Source organism: Calonectris borealis, chromosome 8, assembly GCF_964195595.1.
Source record: "Calonectris borealis chromosome 8, bCalBor7.hap1.2, whole genome shotgun sequence".
NCBI lineage: Eukaryota > Metazoa > Chordata > Aves > Procellariiformes > Procellariidae > Calonectris > Calonectris borealis.
Genome location: NC_134319.1, coordinates 2841449 through 2857060, shown reverse-complemented (window position 1 = coordinate 2857060; position 15612 = coordinate 2841449). Strand labels below are relative to the sequence as shown.

Genomic DNA, 15612 nt, shown 5'->3' with positions numbered 1-15612 from the left:
AAAACAAACCAGAAAAATGAAACCCAGAGTTCTCCCAGTAGAATGAAGTTTCAGGTCAATTTTGCTCCTGATAAATGCTCAAAGGTATGTTCTCTTTAAAGGGAAGAGGACCAACAAAATGCAGTGAGTTGAAAAATGTCCAGTAATCAAGAAGTTCTCAATCTGAAAAGACCCATATAAATATTTTAATTTTCACATCCTACAGGCTGGAATGCAGAATAAGTGTAGGGAGAAAAAATCCAATCCTATGGTCTTCTCTTCCAGTGAGAAGACCATCTGCTTTATATTTTAAGATTGGGTAGCATGACTTTCCTTTTTCTGAAATACTGCCATATACATTGTCATGAGTATAACCTTAGTCAAGTTACATTGGCTAAATGAATAATCTTTTTAACATGTGGAACTAATTTTCTTAGGGTATTTTCCCCTCTCACTCTTTTTTCCTCCCTCTTCTCTGGTCCCTTGAAAAAGACGACAAAAAAATCTGCCGGTTCTTGATTGCATTTTTGGCAGTTACTCAGTTTTCCATAGCTTTCTGTCCTTGCAAATGCCTGAAGTTTTCCAAGGAAACATTTCTAAGAATTGTGCTCTACTTTGACTCTTTTCAAGCAACGTCGTACCTACTTACCATCTCCCCTTCTGAATATGACTCTTAAACGATCCCAAAGGCTTTTACTTCCCACAGGCTAATGATAGCAGGTTAATTATAGATGCTAACTGTGATGCTCTCTACCGTCAAAATTAAGATCAAACCTGAATACCAGTTCGTCTGCTGTCCTCTGTGTTGCCCAAAACGTTTTGCTCCAGAGTGGGGAGCAGAGATGCGATGGGCCAACTCACCACGTGGCAGGAGATAACGGTAGCTTGATTCGTAAATAGTGAATTGGTAAGCAGTCTTAATTAAGATAAAAATTGGGAAGAGAGATGATGTTTTCCTGCTCAAAACCTTTGGGGAACGTATGCACCCGTGAAGGTGCGTGTATGAGCACGCGGAGGTACGCGTCTACAAACACACGCAGACTTGCGTGTTGAGTGCCAGGAGGTTCTGCGTTCACTTTGCTTATGGAAAAGCTATGTCTGATAGTCTCGGCTTTTTCTCGCAATTGATTTTTTTTCCACAAATTCCTCTTCATTCCAAGTAGTCTTGTGTAAATTTTATATGTAAAATAAGCAAAATCATTTAAATGAAGCTGCCAAAGGAGCCTTTCAAGAGATGATGTGGTTTAACAACACTCCAGCAACATAGATATTTGAGCACAGACCAACTTTGCCCATCAGTGACATTCGGAGCTTCTCCGAGAAAAATGTCAATGGTAGGAGATGAACGGGGCCGGGACAGCAGAATCACAAGCACTATGAGTCTTTGCATTTCCTCGCTTTTTAATTGAGGATGCTGCTCGTGGTGCCTGCTCTCCGAGGAGAGGCTGCCTGAGCTGGCCCCCGCCAGAGCACCGACCTGAGCTCAGCTTGTGAGCTCCGCATCGCCTTTCTCTTTGCCTGCCCGTCTGATAAAGATACCCGTTGCTGCTTGACAAATAACGTAATGAAAAAAGCATAAATTAGTTAAATCCTTCCTGAAAACTTGTTCTTTTCTGAAACCCACGGAAAGAGACAGGCATTTGCAGCGTGATGTTGGGATGTTCCTTTTAGTCGTGGAGCTGCCGCGTCTGCCCCTGGGCTGAGCAGGGTCTGTAATGCTGGGCTGCTGCCATCGTTGCTCTCAACTGAGCGGGTTTGCCTTTTGCTATGTTTTCCTCCAATTTACTTTCGTCTCTTATATGTATATTGTACATTCTTAGAGAAAAACACGAAGCATGTCCTTGATCTCATGGGAACCCACTATTTAATGTTTCTCGGTTTTAGAAAATGGTAACAAAACATAACGTGATATGGCTTCAGACACTGCAAAAATAAACTCCAGACAGAAGCCCCAGGTTTCCCTCAAAACAATCTCACTCCGCGAGTTTCATCAAAAAAGGGATTTGTTATATATTTGTTTGCTCACCACTTTTTAAAACATTAACCTTTAAAATAAGAAACAGCCCGTGGTTAGTTGCTGCTTGAAGTTTAAAAAGTATTGCAGCCCTGCTGAGCCAATACTGTGTATATTTGACACATGTACATTTTGTTACTGCTGTTTTGTATGCTTTTTTTAATGTTGTTGAGTTTTTTCATCCTGTCATTACCCAAGTACGACAGGTAACAGCAGTCTACGTCCTAAATCTGCTGAAGGTTGTGGGTTTTTTTCTTTTTAAAGTCTTGCAGTATAGATGCTAAACCAGCTCCAATATATTTACAGGTCAGTGGATATTTTACTAATCCTGTATTTGTTTTTCCTGATTCTCTTTGTCTCTAAAAATGTTATTTTTGTCAGTAGAGAGATGGATTTGTATCTCGTCTAGCAAATAAAGTGATGTGCAAATGGTTGACTGCTCTGTGGAGCAGTTGGCGCTTGTATTTGGTTGGGGACCTTGGAAGTTTGGGGGGGTGGCTTTTTTTGTTTATTTTGATGCAGTGCTGACAGTCAAACTGGGGGCTTTTGAAGTTATTTTCTCACTGCAGTGCATTGCTGCTGAGTTTATTTTAATCTATTTTAAAGGAACTGAGCGAACAAGTCAGTTAATATCTTACTTTTTAGGCTAAGCTTGGTTTAGAGTCATCTCCCAGATTTAAAACTGAGTTGTCTTCAGCTTCAAGTTATGAATAAGAGTCTCCTAAGCCTTGTTTTGGCACACCACGAAGCTAAACCCGAGCTACCCCTTATCTCTGGCTTGGTGGGAAGCCTGACTCCATCCTTCCCGGAGATGGGGGTTTGGGTGCTGTGCCCATTCGTCGCTGTCAGACCCCACCTGGGGGAGGCATTAGACGGCAGTGGCCCAAATCTTCCCTGCCCCAGCCCCCAGGACCCCTGCCCTTGGATCCTCTCACCACTTCCCGATTTATCTCACTTATCAAGTATTAGTCCTGTTGTTCAAAGCTAAAAGTGAGGCAGGCTGGTGGCACCGAGAAGCACTTGGTTGCAGTTGAAGTCATTAAGGGATATATCTAGATACCAAGAAGAATATTTTCTAGGAAGTTGCAAGCGCTTTGACCCAGACAGGTAACTGAGGAGCTTAGGAAAGCAAGAGTCTCTAATGTGTATTTGTAAAACAAACCCCAGCTTTCTCAGGACTCCATCCAGGCCGTGGTCATCCTCTGCAGGCTCATAGGGACACATTGCTCGGCTCTCCTGAAGCCTGCGTGTCTCAGAGCTGTCAGGGATCGCCAGAAATCCTGCAGTGGTCCCTGCAGATACCATGATTTTCTCTTTCTAGGCTTCTGTTTGTGTAGCTAAATGCGAGTGCCGTGTTCGATAAGGGAAGGGGAGCATTAAGAACAGGAGTGATGTGCCGAGCATCGTGCTGCAGGGTTCAGGTGTTGCCGGAGGCGCAGGGGCCCCGGAGATGGAGCAGGGCTTTGTGCTCAGCCCCCGCCTGCCCCACGGAGGTTAAATGTGAGTATAAAGCAGCAGGTGATGGATACAGCCAGCCAGCCAAAGCGTTGTTTGTCTGAGCATCTCCAACGTTTGAGTAATTTGAAAAGAAAATTACACTTTCACTGACATTCTAATTTAGACCTGGCTAAATCTGGAATTAATGTCATTTCTGAAGTTTGCTTTTGGAAAAAAGTATGGAAAATGCAGATGCTTCAAAACTCACAAGTTTTGAAAAAGTTTTCCGTTTTGTTTACTTCTGAATGTTGTTTGAAAACTGATGCTTTGTGGCAGAAATAGCTGAAGTGAATGAATTTGCTTGCCGTGCTGGGTAAGCCGTGGCAGCACAAAATGGCTGTTTTCTAAACCAAATCTTGAAATTTAATTCAGCGTTGGAAAAGAAAAGTTGCTTTTGTTTTCATTTTATTTTTTTAAAGTCAAAAACCTTTGTGGAAATCCGCTTGATGAAACCAAGCGGTTGGAGTAGTTGAAGCACGGTGTGCGGGTGCGTTACGGCACGTGCGGGGTTGGGGCACGACTGTGAAGCAGCTGTTCTCAGCCCAGCACCTAAGATAAGTGGCAGATAACATAGAGCGTGAAGTTTTGCCCTCTGCCGTGTGCCGCAAGAGCAAAGCTGTTGTCTTTTAAAGATGTCGGGTTTAAAGGAATTTGAGAATTGGATGGAGATGGATCTTTTTCATGTAGTTGACCGATGTCAAGAGATCAGTCAAGATATCAGCAAGAACCTGAATATCTATAAAGATGATAATAAGCTTAAAAGAGCTGATGATAGCAAAAAGAGGGGGGCAAATGGAGAAAAATAAAATAAAATGCTGTTTGAGGGCGTGAGGCGGTGTGTGATGAGGGGGCGTTGGGAGCGGTGGCGGGGATGGAGATAGCTCTGTGTCTGGCGGAGCACCCGCTCGGCGGGGGGAAGACTGGAGGCCGAACCAGCGCAGCGGTTGCAGCCTTCGTGCATTGCAAGAGCGAGTGGTGATGGGTTATGGCAAATAATCCCGGGCGAGCATCTCATTAAACACATGTGTAATTGTTCCTGTTGCAGTGAACTTAGCCTGCTGCCATCTGCTAAGCAGATTCAATTAAACAATGAGGGGTGGGAAGAATAAGGTACAGATGCTAATGCGCTGTGTAAACTACGATGGGCAAGTTCTCCTAAATATTTAGACTATTTTTGTAAGTTTGTAGAGCTGACTTACTCTCGGGTCTGTGAAGTTCCCTTAACTTCATTTGGAGGTTGCCACTTAGCTCTGTTTTTCTACTTAAAGTTAGGTCACTTGTTAAGTTAGTGAAATTAGCTTAAATACAACAGGGAGATGTTTTTGGCTTGGGGAGAAATTCTGCATAGGAGTCCTTGAATAGGGAGCAGATACCCCGAGTAACGGGACCGTACCGAGGTAGGGGCCGAGCAGTTAACACGTAGCCTCGGGGAGCTTGGTGTGCGACGGCTCGCGTTTTCCTGGGTGGTTTCTCAATCCTTATTCAGTTTTTATTGTTGGTTTAGGCTCACTGTCTGTGATGGCAGTTTTACTAACAGGCTCCTCTACCCCCTCTCTGACATGCACAGAGCTTTTAATTAAAAAAAGTAGAAGGCACCATAACGTTTTCAAGAACTTGGTTAAGTTATAAATCAAGCAAAAATGGGTTAAAAACCCTAGCCCAGTGGCCAAATAAATTCCTGCTGGCACTGTGACTCTTATATAACCATGTATAATGTTCTCTGGCATTATTTTGAAAGTTCATAAACACGGCTGCGTGTTAAAGGGGTGGAGGAGGAGGTCAGCTTTGTGTTAAGGACAGAAAGCTCCATTCTCGGTAGCTGACAGTCTATTTCCTTCTTGCTCCTTTTGATGTCTGGAGACTAAATGCTGCGTGGAGAGAAAAATTCAATTCATTTAAAACATTTTGCATCAAAATGACATGCTTTAATGTATTTTCTTCTGATGTTTAAATTATCTTTTCATCTCATGAGGGGGAAAAAAAAATAAAAAAGCCAACATGTTTGTAGTTAAAGTACCCAAGCAGAACTTTAAACAAAGGTCTGGAAGAAGAGGAAGTCTCAATGTACGGGCGGCTTTTAAGAGTAGATGCCTTTTTTTTTTTTTTTTGTTTCCCCCCCCTTCTTGGCTCTCTGAGACTTGTAAACTGAGGAGATTTATTGCTGCCCTTCCAAATGCTTCTTTAGAATTAAGAGTTCAAATTTCTGAAATTCCTGACGTCCTCAGGAGGGAGAGGGATAAGGGAAAGTGATGATCTTAAGTGGCGCAGAGCACACCACAGGGTTTTCCAGGCTGGTTTGGCCAGTTATAGCTGGATATAGCCTTACTAGGAGGAAATAAGCTAAACCTGCATCAAGAAAACTCTTGGGAGTCCTGGACCAATGATTACACTGGATTTGGATGAAATTTAGACTTCTTTAGTAATTGCAGTTGTTATTGCTAATAATTTGGAGAGCTGACTCTGGCTTCTTGTGTTGCTGTAAACATGAGTCTTAGTAGTTTCACAAGTGTCACGTCAAGGGAGGGACTCAACAGCGTCTTTATGAATCACTGTCCTTCACCAGATGTGGCCGTGCCTACAGTTGTTCTTGCTGATGTACTGTCATGTGTTTGACTTAACACTGATAGACATGGAATCCACTCTGTCAGTGAAATCCCAGCTCCCCTTGAGGCTGAAAAATCCCGTTGACGGTTTGGGTTTTTTTTATTTTTTATGCCTCCTCCACAGTCTGGGAAGGAGTTCACCCTCCATGTTCTTTCTGCTTATATCATCGATTTTTGGTATATTTGAAGTCGTAAGATGTATTTCCCAGTAGTTCACTCTCTTCCCTACATGATGCGCAGAAGCTGCAGTAAATGTCGCATAGGGTGCAATGTTAAAATGCCCTCTTGGACCACCCGCTCCCATGGAGCAGCCAGCACAGCTCCCTTCCGACTCAGACAGGCTCCCCAAGCAGTTCTTTCCATGGCAGGCACTAACAGCATCTCTCGGGTTTGGGCTGCAAAAAAAAAGTGCATAGTGTATTTCTGGTTGCAAACACCCACGTTTGCAGGGGAGTGTCAGCATTTTAATAAGGATCTGCTTGGAAAATTATTTCAGCTTCTGTGTTGGATATCTTGCTTTTGTAGAGGATGTTTGATATTCGGTTGGGAACTGGCTACTTATTTTCTTAAGAAACCTGCAAACCCTCCCTGCCCTTTGGTTACCCCCAAGCTTGCAGGGATTGGCATGCACCTGAGCAGGAGGACAGGAGAAAGTTAGAAGATCCTTCATAAAGTGGTGGGCATTTTTTTTTCTGTTTTCCAATGTATAACGACCTAAATAACCTCAATGTATTGCTCTTATGTTTATTGCTAATGAAGAATCAGCACTATTCTTGCTTTGCATGATACTGTTCTCTCAAACCTCCGTTGTGTTATGCAGCCACCGCATATTGCTATTAAGACAGATAGCAAAGGAGTATTTTAGGGACACTTGTAGGTTTTCCAGCGGGGACGGCCCCACTGCGTCCCTAAGGGGAAAGCTGCCCTTGGAAATGAGAAATCTTGAAAAAGAAATTTAGGTGTATCAGGCAAACTTTTCAGGAATGCCATCGGTGTAACCCAAAATCCTTCCAACCTTATTTTTCAATCTGGAAGCAGAGTATTAACAAGGTGTTGAGTGTTTTTTCCTCCATCTAACTACTGTAAGTAAATGGCAATGCAGCTTTCGCCTGCGGAGGCACAGCGGATGGAGGGACTCGTGTCCCTCCGGGAGCAGACGGGAAGCTTTCCCAGGGGAGGACACAGCTCTCTCACCGTCTTCTGATACGTCCTGTTTTTTGCCATTAGTGAGCCCGACTGGGTTGTGTTCAAACGTGGGTCTCATTTTTCTCTTTTCCAGATACCAAATATGTCTGAATTCAGCTCACAGCCTCTTGTGTGTTAGTTGGAAACAAGTACTTTCAAAAATAATTATGTTGGGTTAAATGTTTAGCGCTAGAGAACAGCCATGATTTGCATGGGCAATAGCTTTCAAGTGCAAGATTTTTTTTTTTAGCACCTTGTGTCAGTTTGGTAAATTAACAGATGTTTTGAAAAAAACTGTTACGTGTTTGCCTTCAAAACCAAAACCAGGCTCTTCACGCAGGTCCAGAAGCAGGTCTATGGAGACGTGATTCCCCTTGGGTAAGCCTGGCAATAGACTCCCCAGGCGAAACGGCCCTTTTCTGACACAGATTCCCTCACCCGTGTGCCTTTTGGAGCTGCTTTAATGTGATATTTATGACAAAAGGTCTCTTACGCATCCTTTCTGATTTTTCTTGCAGAGGATATTCAACTCCTTCGTGTACACAGAGAAAATATCGAATGGAGAAAGTGAAGTTCAACAGGTGAGTCCGAAAGCCCCTTCCCACCTCCTGCTGCCCGCTGGCAGCATTACAAAGGCAGAGGCAACTTAGACATTACAGTTTGTCTGGATTTATTGTGGCCACTTTCCTAGTGTCCATCACATCAGATAACCCAGCTCCATTTATATTCTATTCCATTTATTGTTATATGGGCTGATTATGTTTTTGAGAGTTTTGCAGTGCCATGAAAAGGCTTTCCATCTGCTTTGTGTGGGTGCTTCCCTTAGAAACAAAAGAGCAGAGGCAGAGCTGGGGCCCTCGTGTAGTCTCACGTTAATTGACTAGTTTTCATGTTGGAAGTGTCTCTTCTAAAAGTATCGCACGTTAATTGACTGGTTTTCATGTTGGAAGTGTCTCTTTTAAAATTGTTTTAATTCAAGGCAGAAACACTAATACTATCTGTGAATGTGGAAATGGTATCAATTGCTTTGTGTAAATATGGGACAGCTCCAGCCTTATGCATAACAGTTGTGGTTGAGGTTTTTTGTAATTTTGTGTGGGTTTTTCTTACGGGAACACATTTGAACGTTTAACTCTTCAATTTAACATTGAGATAATATATCTCAACACATGGGCAGTTTGCATTTTAATACATGCATACATTTGGAAAATTAATTTTGGATCAATATTAAACCCGATCAAATAGATCTCCTTTTCTTCATTAAGAAATTAAGGAACCAATTCTGTACGCTCACAACCGCACCTCCATGCTAAACGTGATGAGTTTTGGTAGAAGAGGCAGCCGCTGCCCTGCGTGGGCAGCCTGGGCGCCTGAACAAAGAACCGGCTTTTCCTTCCAGTTTAAGCAGGGGCTCAGATGCACAACCTTCAGCAAGTAACCTGACCTTCCTAGACCTGTATCAAACCAATTTTAATGTTCAATAAAAGCAAAAGTGCCTCAGAGGAGCTCTCCCTGGGGAGAAGGGAATTGCTCTCCAGCCACGCAGGTAGCCTCATTTGCACATGAGCTGCTGTTGCTGGGTTCCAAGAGCATATCAGTACATTGCATGCTCGTGTGCATTAAAACTGGTCATGTAATATAAACAAATCAACACTCTTAAGTTGTATTCACTGTAAATAGTAAAATTCCCAGACATTTCCCCCCCCCCCAAGACAAAAGTCAAAGCAGAGCTGGATCAAGTGGGATTTTGAATCCCTGCACACTGTATTTAAACTTTGGGAGAGTTTGCTTTGGAGAGCAGGGCTCAGCTCCTCTTCTGTTTCAGAAGAAATATAGTGGCTTTTGATGGGATTCTGGTCAATGTAGGAACTAAATTAATTTGCGGTAAATGGAATAGTTCAGGAAAATATAGGTACGTCGGTGATAAAAGGAAGACTAGGGAAAACGTGCGCCCTCTCTGGAAGGAAACGGGAGACCTGGTTACCTGGGATATGGAGACTTTTTTGCCTCAGTCTTCACTGGCAAGTGCTCAAGCCGCACCACCCAAGTTGCAGAAGGCAAAGGCAGGGATTGGGAGAATGAGGAACTGTAGGAGAAGATTGGGTTCGAGACCATCTAAGGAACCTGAAGGTGCACAAGTTCATGAGATCTGATGAGATGCAGCCACGGGTCCTGAGGGAACTGGCGGATGAAGTTGCTAAGCCACTATCCATCATATTTGAGAAGTCATGGCAGTTCGGTGAAGTTCCCACTGACTGGAAAAGGGGAAACATCTGTTTTTAAACCCTGTTTTTAAAAAGGGAAAAAAGACAGACTCAGGGAACTACAGAGCAGTCAGTCTCCCCTCTGTGCCCAGCAAGATCATGGAACAGATCCTCCTGGAAACTATGCTAAGGCACATGGAAAATAAGGAGGTGACTGGAGACAGCCAACATGGCTTCACTAAGGGCAAATGGTGCCTGACAAATTTGATAGCCTTCAACGACAGGGTTACAGCGTTGGTGGATAAGGGAAGAGCAACTGACGTCATCTACCTGGTCTTGTGCAAAGCATTTGACACTGTCCCACATGACATCCTTGACTCTAAATTGGAGAGACATGGATTTGACGGATGGACCTCTCGATGGGTAAGGAATTGGCTGGATGGTCGCACTCAAAAGAGTTGCGGTCAACGGCTCAATGTCCAAGTGGGGACCAGTGATGAGTGCGTTCCCCAGGGGTCGGTATTGGGACTGGCGCTGTTGAACATCTTTCAGGTCAGGGCAATCCCAATCACAAATGCAGGCTGGGCGGAGAATGGATTTGACACAGTCTTTAGTGTAGAAGCTTTGTTCCTTACGGGCATTAGGTTGAAGTGTGTAACTATATTAACAGATAACTCTGATAAATATAAAAGCCTGTGATTAGTGATCTTGTATTTAAATCAGACTGTTAGATCGATGTCATAGAAATTTTAAGACGAATCTCCTGTGAGTGCTATCATAAAAAAGGCAAGGTTTATGTTTAGAAAAAAAAACAACAAAGTTCACCTTTGGTACTGCTTGTGTCTGTGTTAGATGTTTGTTTGGCGAGAAACAGATGGGTGTGGGAAACAACACAAGAAACCAGAGCAACGCATTAATCCTGGTAAATTACGCTAATTCTGGTATTAATGATTGCTTGACCCTGCAGATAATAGTGTCTCAACCCTAGTAATAGATGTTACGCTTTACAGGAGTTTTTTCCTAGCTCCTAGTTAGAAGACATTCGATGCAAGTTTTTCCTGAAGCTTGATCATTTTGTAGGAGTCTGTCCTACGTATTCAATTTGGCTGTAGAAACACATTTCTGATTTTCAATCACCATAGTTGAAATCATCACCTATAATACAAGAGTAAAAAAAATGTGGGGAGCGGTAAATAAGCCAGGAGAACATTCCCTCCTCCGTTTTTGATTCCACTGCCTGTCTTTGTTATGGCACCTTTCTCACTTTGTTTCTCAAGTGAATTGTGCAGAAGGCTTTCCATACCCCTAATAATTATCCTTATTCTCTCCTGGGTTTATTTGGGTTCTGCTTTATATTTTTATTTCTATTTTTTTTCTTATATTTTTGTTAGGCAGTCACCAGTATGAATGTCATGACATGGAGGGCAGTAGATGTGCCGTTAATGTTGTATTAGAACCCTTGAATTATTTTTTGAATCTCCTCTCTTCCAAGAACCCCCCAAATTACTTTTCTTTTTTGACAACCTCTAATTGGAGAACACGTAATTAAGAAGAGTTTATATGGAACTGAGTATAATGACGTCCTGTTCTCTTCGTGTAAGTGGTACCTTTTTTCCCTTGGAGGTCCAGATACATATGGCTGTGTATTTGAGTAGTTCATTTTGTATCACTGTTATTAATTTGTATAATTCTGATGTATGTTGCTATTACTAATTTGGGCATACATTTTTTTTGTTGATGTATTGGTGAAATACTATAAATTAAAAAAAAAATGCCCCAAAAATTTGGATGCCCAAATTACGATCCCAGAGAAGAAATTTGCTGCTTGGAAAGGCATGATGCTGTTGGTGATGGTAGGTGGTTGGTTGAAGTGGTGGCCAAGGTGGGACGTTCACGAACGGTGATGGTTCAGCAGCGCAGACAGGAGATGCGTGCCACGCTCGGCGTGATGCTGGAGCCCACCGCCCACCCTCGGGAGGCTTCGGCTTCCCTCTGAGCATGCACAGGTGGGTGCTTGGCGTGCAAAGGGACCACAAAAGGGTTATTGTCGCCCCAGTTTAAAAGTTTAAATCTGAAACCATCCTGACATCTTAAAAGAAGGGTTCGCTGGCTTTGACGTCACGCTAGGGTAACGTTTTTCTCGAGTATTTCTGGGTGGTCTGCACACCACGAAAGGACCATGTGGGCTAGATTATACGTATCAAATGGCTTCTGAAAGCCAAAAGTGTTTTGGGGAAACCAAGAAACTGGATTAAAACTTCTTTGAAGTCTCAACTATCGATTCTTCACTTAGGAAAAGACGCTGCTTGTTTCCCAGCCGCAGATGTACGTATTCACCCTAAGTAGATATAAATAACTGTCTAAACACTGTAGGTAGTGTGATGAATTCGGAGCTGTCAGAGGAGAAAAACGAGGCCCCGGTGGAGCATAATTACTGTGGTTAAAAGCTCAACAGTGAAGTGGATAGAAGAATAATTGAGCACTTCTGTTTCATTAATAACCAGGTCTTTTAGCCCTAATGAATCACAAGCAATATAACCGGAGTTTTATGAGTAAGAGTAGTACATCGAACGGGATCGTCTTGAGCAAATGCAAACAAATGTAAGCAAATTAAATCCCCTGTCGCTCATTCCTGGTTTTGTCATTCATTAACATTTTCTTAGCAACTGATACCCGAAGGCAATTAATTACGGTTTTATGTCAGCTGGGATTTTTTCCTGGCAGACCACTGAATTGTTGTGGGGGGTGGGTTTTTTTTATACCAAAGTGTGTAAATAATGACTTTCAGTTTGTTGAGAAAGTGAAAAGCTACAGCTGTTGGCCTTCAGGCCTAACTATTTAATACGCTTGGCTTTCTTCATGCCACACAAGGAGTGGTTTACCTTTCGATGTTAAACTGCTCACACTCTTAAGGTCTGCAGTTACAGAATTACTATTGTATGTAAGAGATAAAACCTTTTTTGCTTTGAATAGGTTATTAAAAATCGGGTGGCGATAGCCAAAAATAACTTGGATTCCTTTCCTGTAAGTTATTTCAATATCAGAGAACTTGCATGCAATATGAAAATTTAGTGGTGTGAACGAGTGATGTAAATAAAGTGGAAACGGGTTAGTTTTATTAGGGGAGAATTTAGATTAGCCATTTTCAAGGAAGTCAGCGTGTGTTCAGCGTCCTGCCAGACAGCTGGTTTCTGTGGTATAGAGAATATGAAACTGGGGTCCAAGGAGGAGAGAGGACGGTGAGGCAATCTTGAGCAGGAGCATATTTACCAGCTTCATGCAGAAAAGTCTTGATGCGTTGGACTCTGGCAGAGACGTTGGAGCACAGCAGCAACGACATCTCTGCAGAGAGAAATTCATAGTCATTTCTTCTATTTCTGTCTGTCTATGCATCCTGGGGAAAGAAGCAGTAGCAAATGAAGTAATTAAATTAGTTGAGATGGTCAACTGTAAATATGCATATGTCAGCTGAAAATCACCTTGCTGGAATATCCCTGGGAATATTCACTCCTGTTTGAAGGCTGGGAAGGACAGGGACAGAGGAAGGATTTTAATTTAGAATAAGTAAATGCAGAAGCAGAGAGATAAGCCTTTTGTCATTAGGTTTTTCCTTTTTTAATGTATCCTTCTCTCCATGTAACTCCTGTGTTTAGAGCTAGAAGACTGTCATTCCTTTTCCTTCTAGCTCATTCAGAGCATAATTATCATCCATAAAAATAGCAATAATAACCTAGAGAATCAGTTTTGTATAAACCTGCTAGGAGCTGCTAAGAAATCGAAGGAGATTGGTTGGGAGGTTCAGGAACAGAATTGTGAGGCAAAACACTGTTTTTTACAGGTATGCAATTTCGTTTCTTAATAGAACTGGGTTACCAAAAGTATTTTTTTGAGAAATGGTATATTAAAAGAAGAATCAAATGGTTAAAAAAAAAATCAGAAATCAAACGATACGTTACCTAATCTAAAGTGAAACTTCCATTTCTTTTTTTTTTTAACTTCGCTACAAAGAACACCAACATATATTTGTTGTCAATCTGCTAGAGAACTTTTTATCTGAATTTGGGGATTTTTTTTATTTTCTTTGTCTGACTACAGACTGAAAGATCCACAGTTCAGAGTTTTGCTTTACATTACTCTTCTACTCCTGGTGGCCAAAAATTATTTCATAGATTGATTTTGCTGTCATACTTGGGCAAGTTCAGTGAAGTGTGTGTTATTCATTGGAGTTAGAATAATTAGAAATTTTGCACAAGTGGGATACAGCTGCTGAGGATTTTTCACCCTGGCAGGACTTTCATTTTTTGAGATACTTTTAAATATATAGCACTGTATGAGTGAAGGGCATGCATGTGTTTGCTTGTGATGGGTTCTTTTCTGACGACTATTACGGAAGTAGCGTTTATAGACAACATTAGCTTTAGTTCGGAAAAACGTGGTAAAGGATGGAAGTTGTGTCCTCTAAACTGAATCGGACACAGGCGCTCACTGAATTTGGGAGAGCTCTCCCATAGCTGTTTTGCAAACTCTGTTGACTTTGTGGCACATAGACAGCGACAGACCAAGGCGAATAAAAATCCCAGGTGGTATTATTGCTATGGGTTTCTTTCATTGGATCCTTACGCTGTTGAGCTGCTGTCACCTTCTGGGTTTCTGGAGGACTTCCACGCAGCCCGTCTGAAACTCGCTAGATAATGCACCACTTTTTCTAAGCCTACTTCAGAGCCAGACCTCTCTTGGTTTGGTTTTTGGTTTTTTGCTTCCTCTGTTACCAACTGCCAGGTGATGGGATTCAGAGCTGTAGCCATTCCTTGTTCTTCCTTGTTTTTCTTTTCCAGTTGATTTGTATTCTGTTAGTTGTGGGTTTTTAATAAGCTGTGGGACAGGGCACAGCTATCTCCACCCTGTTTTGTTCTCTACGTGTGCCTTGCTAAGGCCAGCATCACGTCAGACACCACCTATGCACAAGACGTTCTCTGTGTCTTCAGGGAATGTATTTGTCATAAAAATAATTAATGACATGTGAGTTTAAGGAGCTCCTTTGCAGTTGTGCTAATGAAAGGACTCCTCATCACTTGATTTCTTTTACTTACTTATTTTTTACCAAAATGGGATGTCTTTCTGAAAGTAAGCTATGCCTCAGTCTGGAAGGACAGGCTTGCTGCAGAAACGCTTCTGCTGGTGAAGGACACGGGCCATCAAAAGCCCGCCTGGCTTTACAGCGCCGGTACCTGTGAGACAGTTGAACACACTTGCTCTCTCTGTCACCAAACTAGAAGAAAGCATCTCCCCCGTGGTGGGAGGAAGGATGCTTTTGGCCGCCGTCCCGCTGCCTCAACGTGTCACATGTCAGCGGTCGGTGCCCATGGCCGACAGCTTTGACAGTCACACCGATCCAACGCCAGACTGCTGCAAAATCAGCACGGCAGCCTCGGAGAAACCAAACGTCGTTCTCCTGAGCAACGTTCTTAGTAGAAACAGGGTCCTGACGTGTCTGCCCCGCGTGCTGCTCTGCTCGCTCAGGTTTCATAGAAGCGGTAAGAGAAAGCTCCGCGCTTGCCGTGATCGCTCTCCTCTTGGCCGGCGAGGTGCAGGTGCAGATCTAGCTGGCATGTCGGTGTGCTGTGCCTTAGGTTGGGTTGGATTTTTTGGGGTTTTTTTGTTTTGGACTGGGCAAAGAGCTTTTGAACTCTTTTGAGAGGAAATACATCAGCGTGCTGAAAAACCTAGATTTTGCTGTTGAGCATGACATCTCCCTGGCTACAAAAAGTGATATGCTCGCACAGTGTTGAATTTTATGTCTATTAATTGTGAGCCTCACGATAAAAGGCATTGCATACTGTGTTTCATGTATTTCCAGAATGCCTTTCAGGAATTGTGGCCCTTTCCTCTGGTTTTTGTTGTGCACCATGTTTGACATCTTCCTTGGAATAAGTCTTGGGAAGCCTTGCCAAAGTTACTGGCTAGTGGAAAACCTCAGATGAGTGCTGGTCTCCTTGAAGAAACGCACATTGGAAAGTAGTTTCCTGCATCCTGATTGAATGCTCAGGAGTATATTTTCAGTGTCATCCAGAGGAGTGGGAATGGTTTGAATCTGTTAAAGCAGAGGTGTGGGAAGAAGCTGGTGGCAATT

The 15612-nt window shown here is 42.8% G+C and overlaps 1 protein-coding gene across 1 annotated transcript in view; it reads left to right on the top strand.

Annotated features, from left to right (window-relative positions):
- CACHD1 (cache domain containing 1) overlaps positions 1–15612 on the top strand; it is a 112058-nt gene that overhangs the window by 30534 nt on the left and 65912 nt on the right. Inside the window, exon 2 of the mRNA XM_075155598.1 lies at positions 7797–7859. Within this exon, the coding sequence (XP_075011699.1) occupies positions 7797–7859 (63 nt within the window). The remainder of the gene's footprint in view (positions 1–7796; positions 7860–15612) is intronic.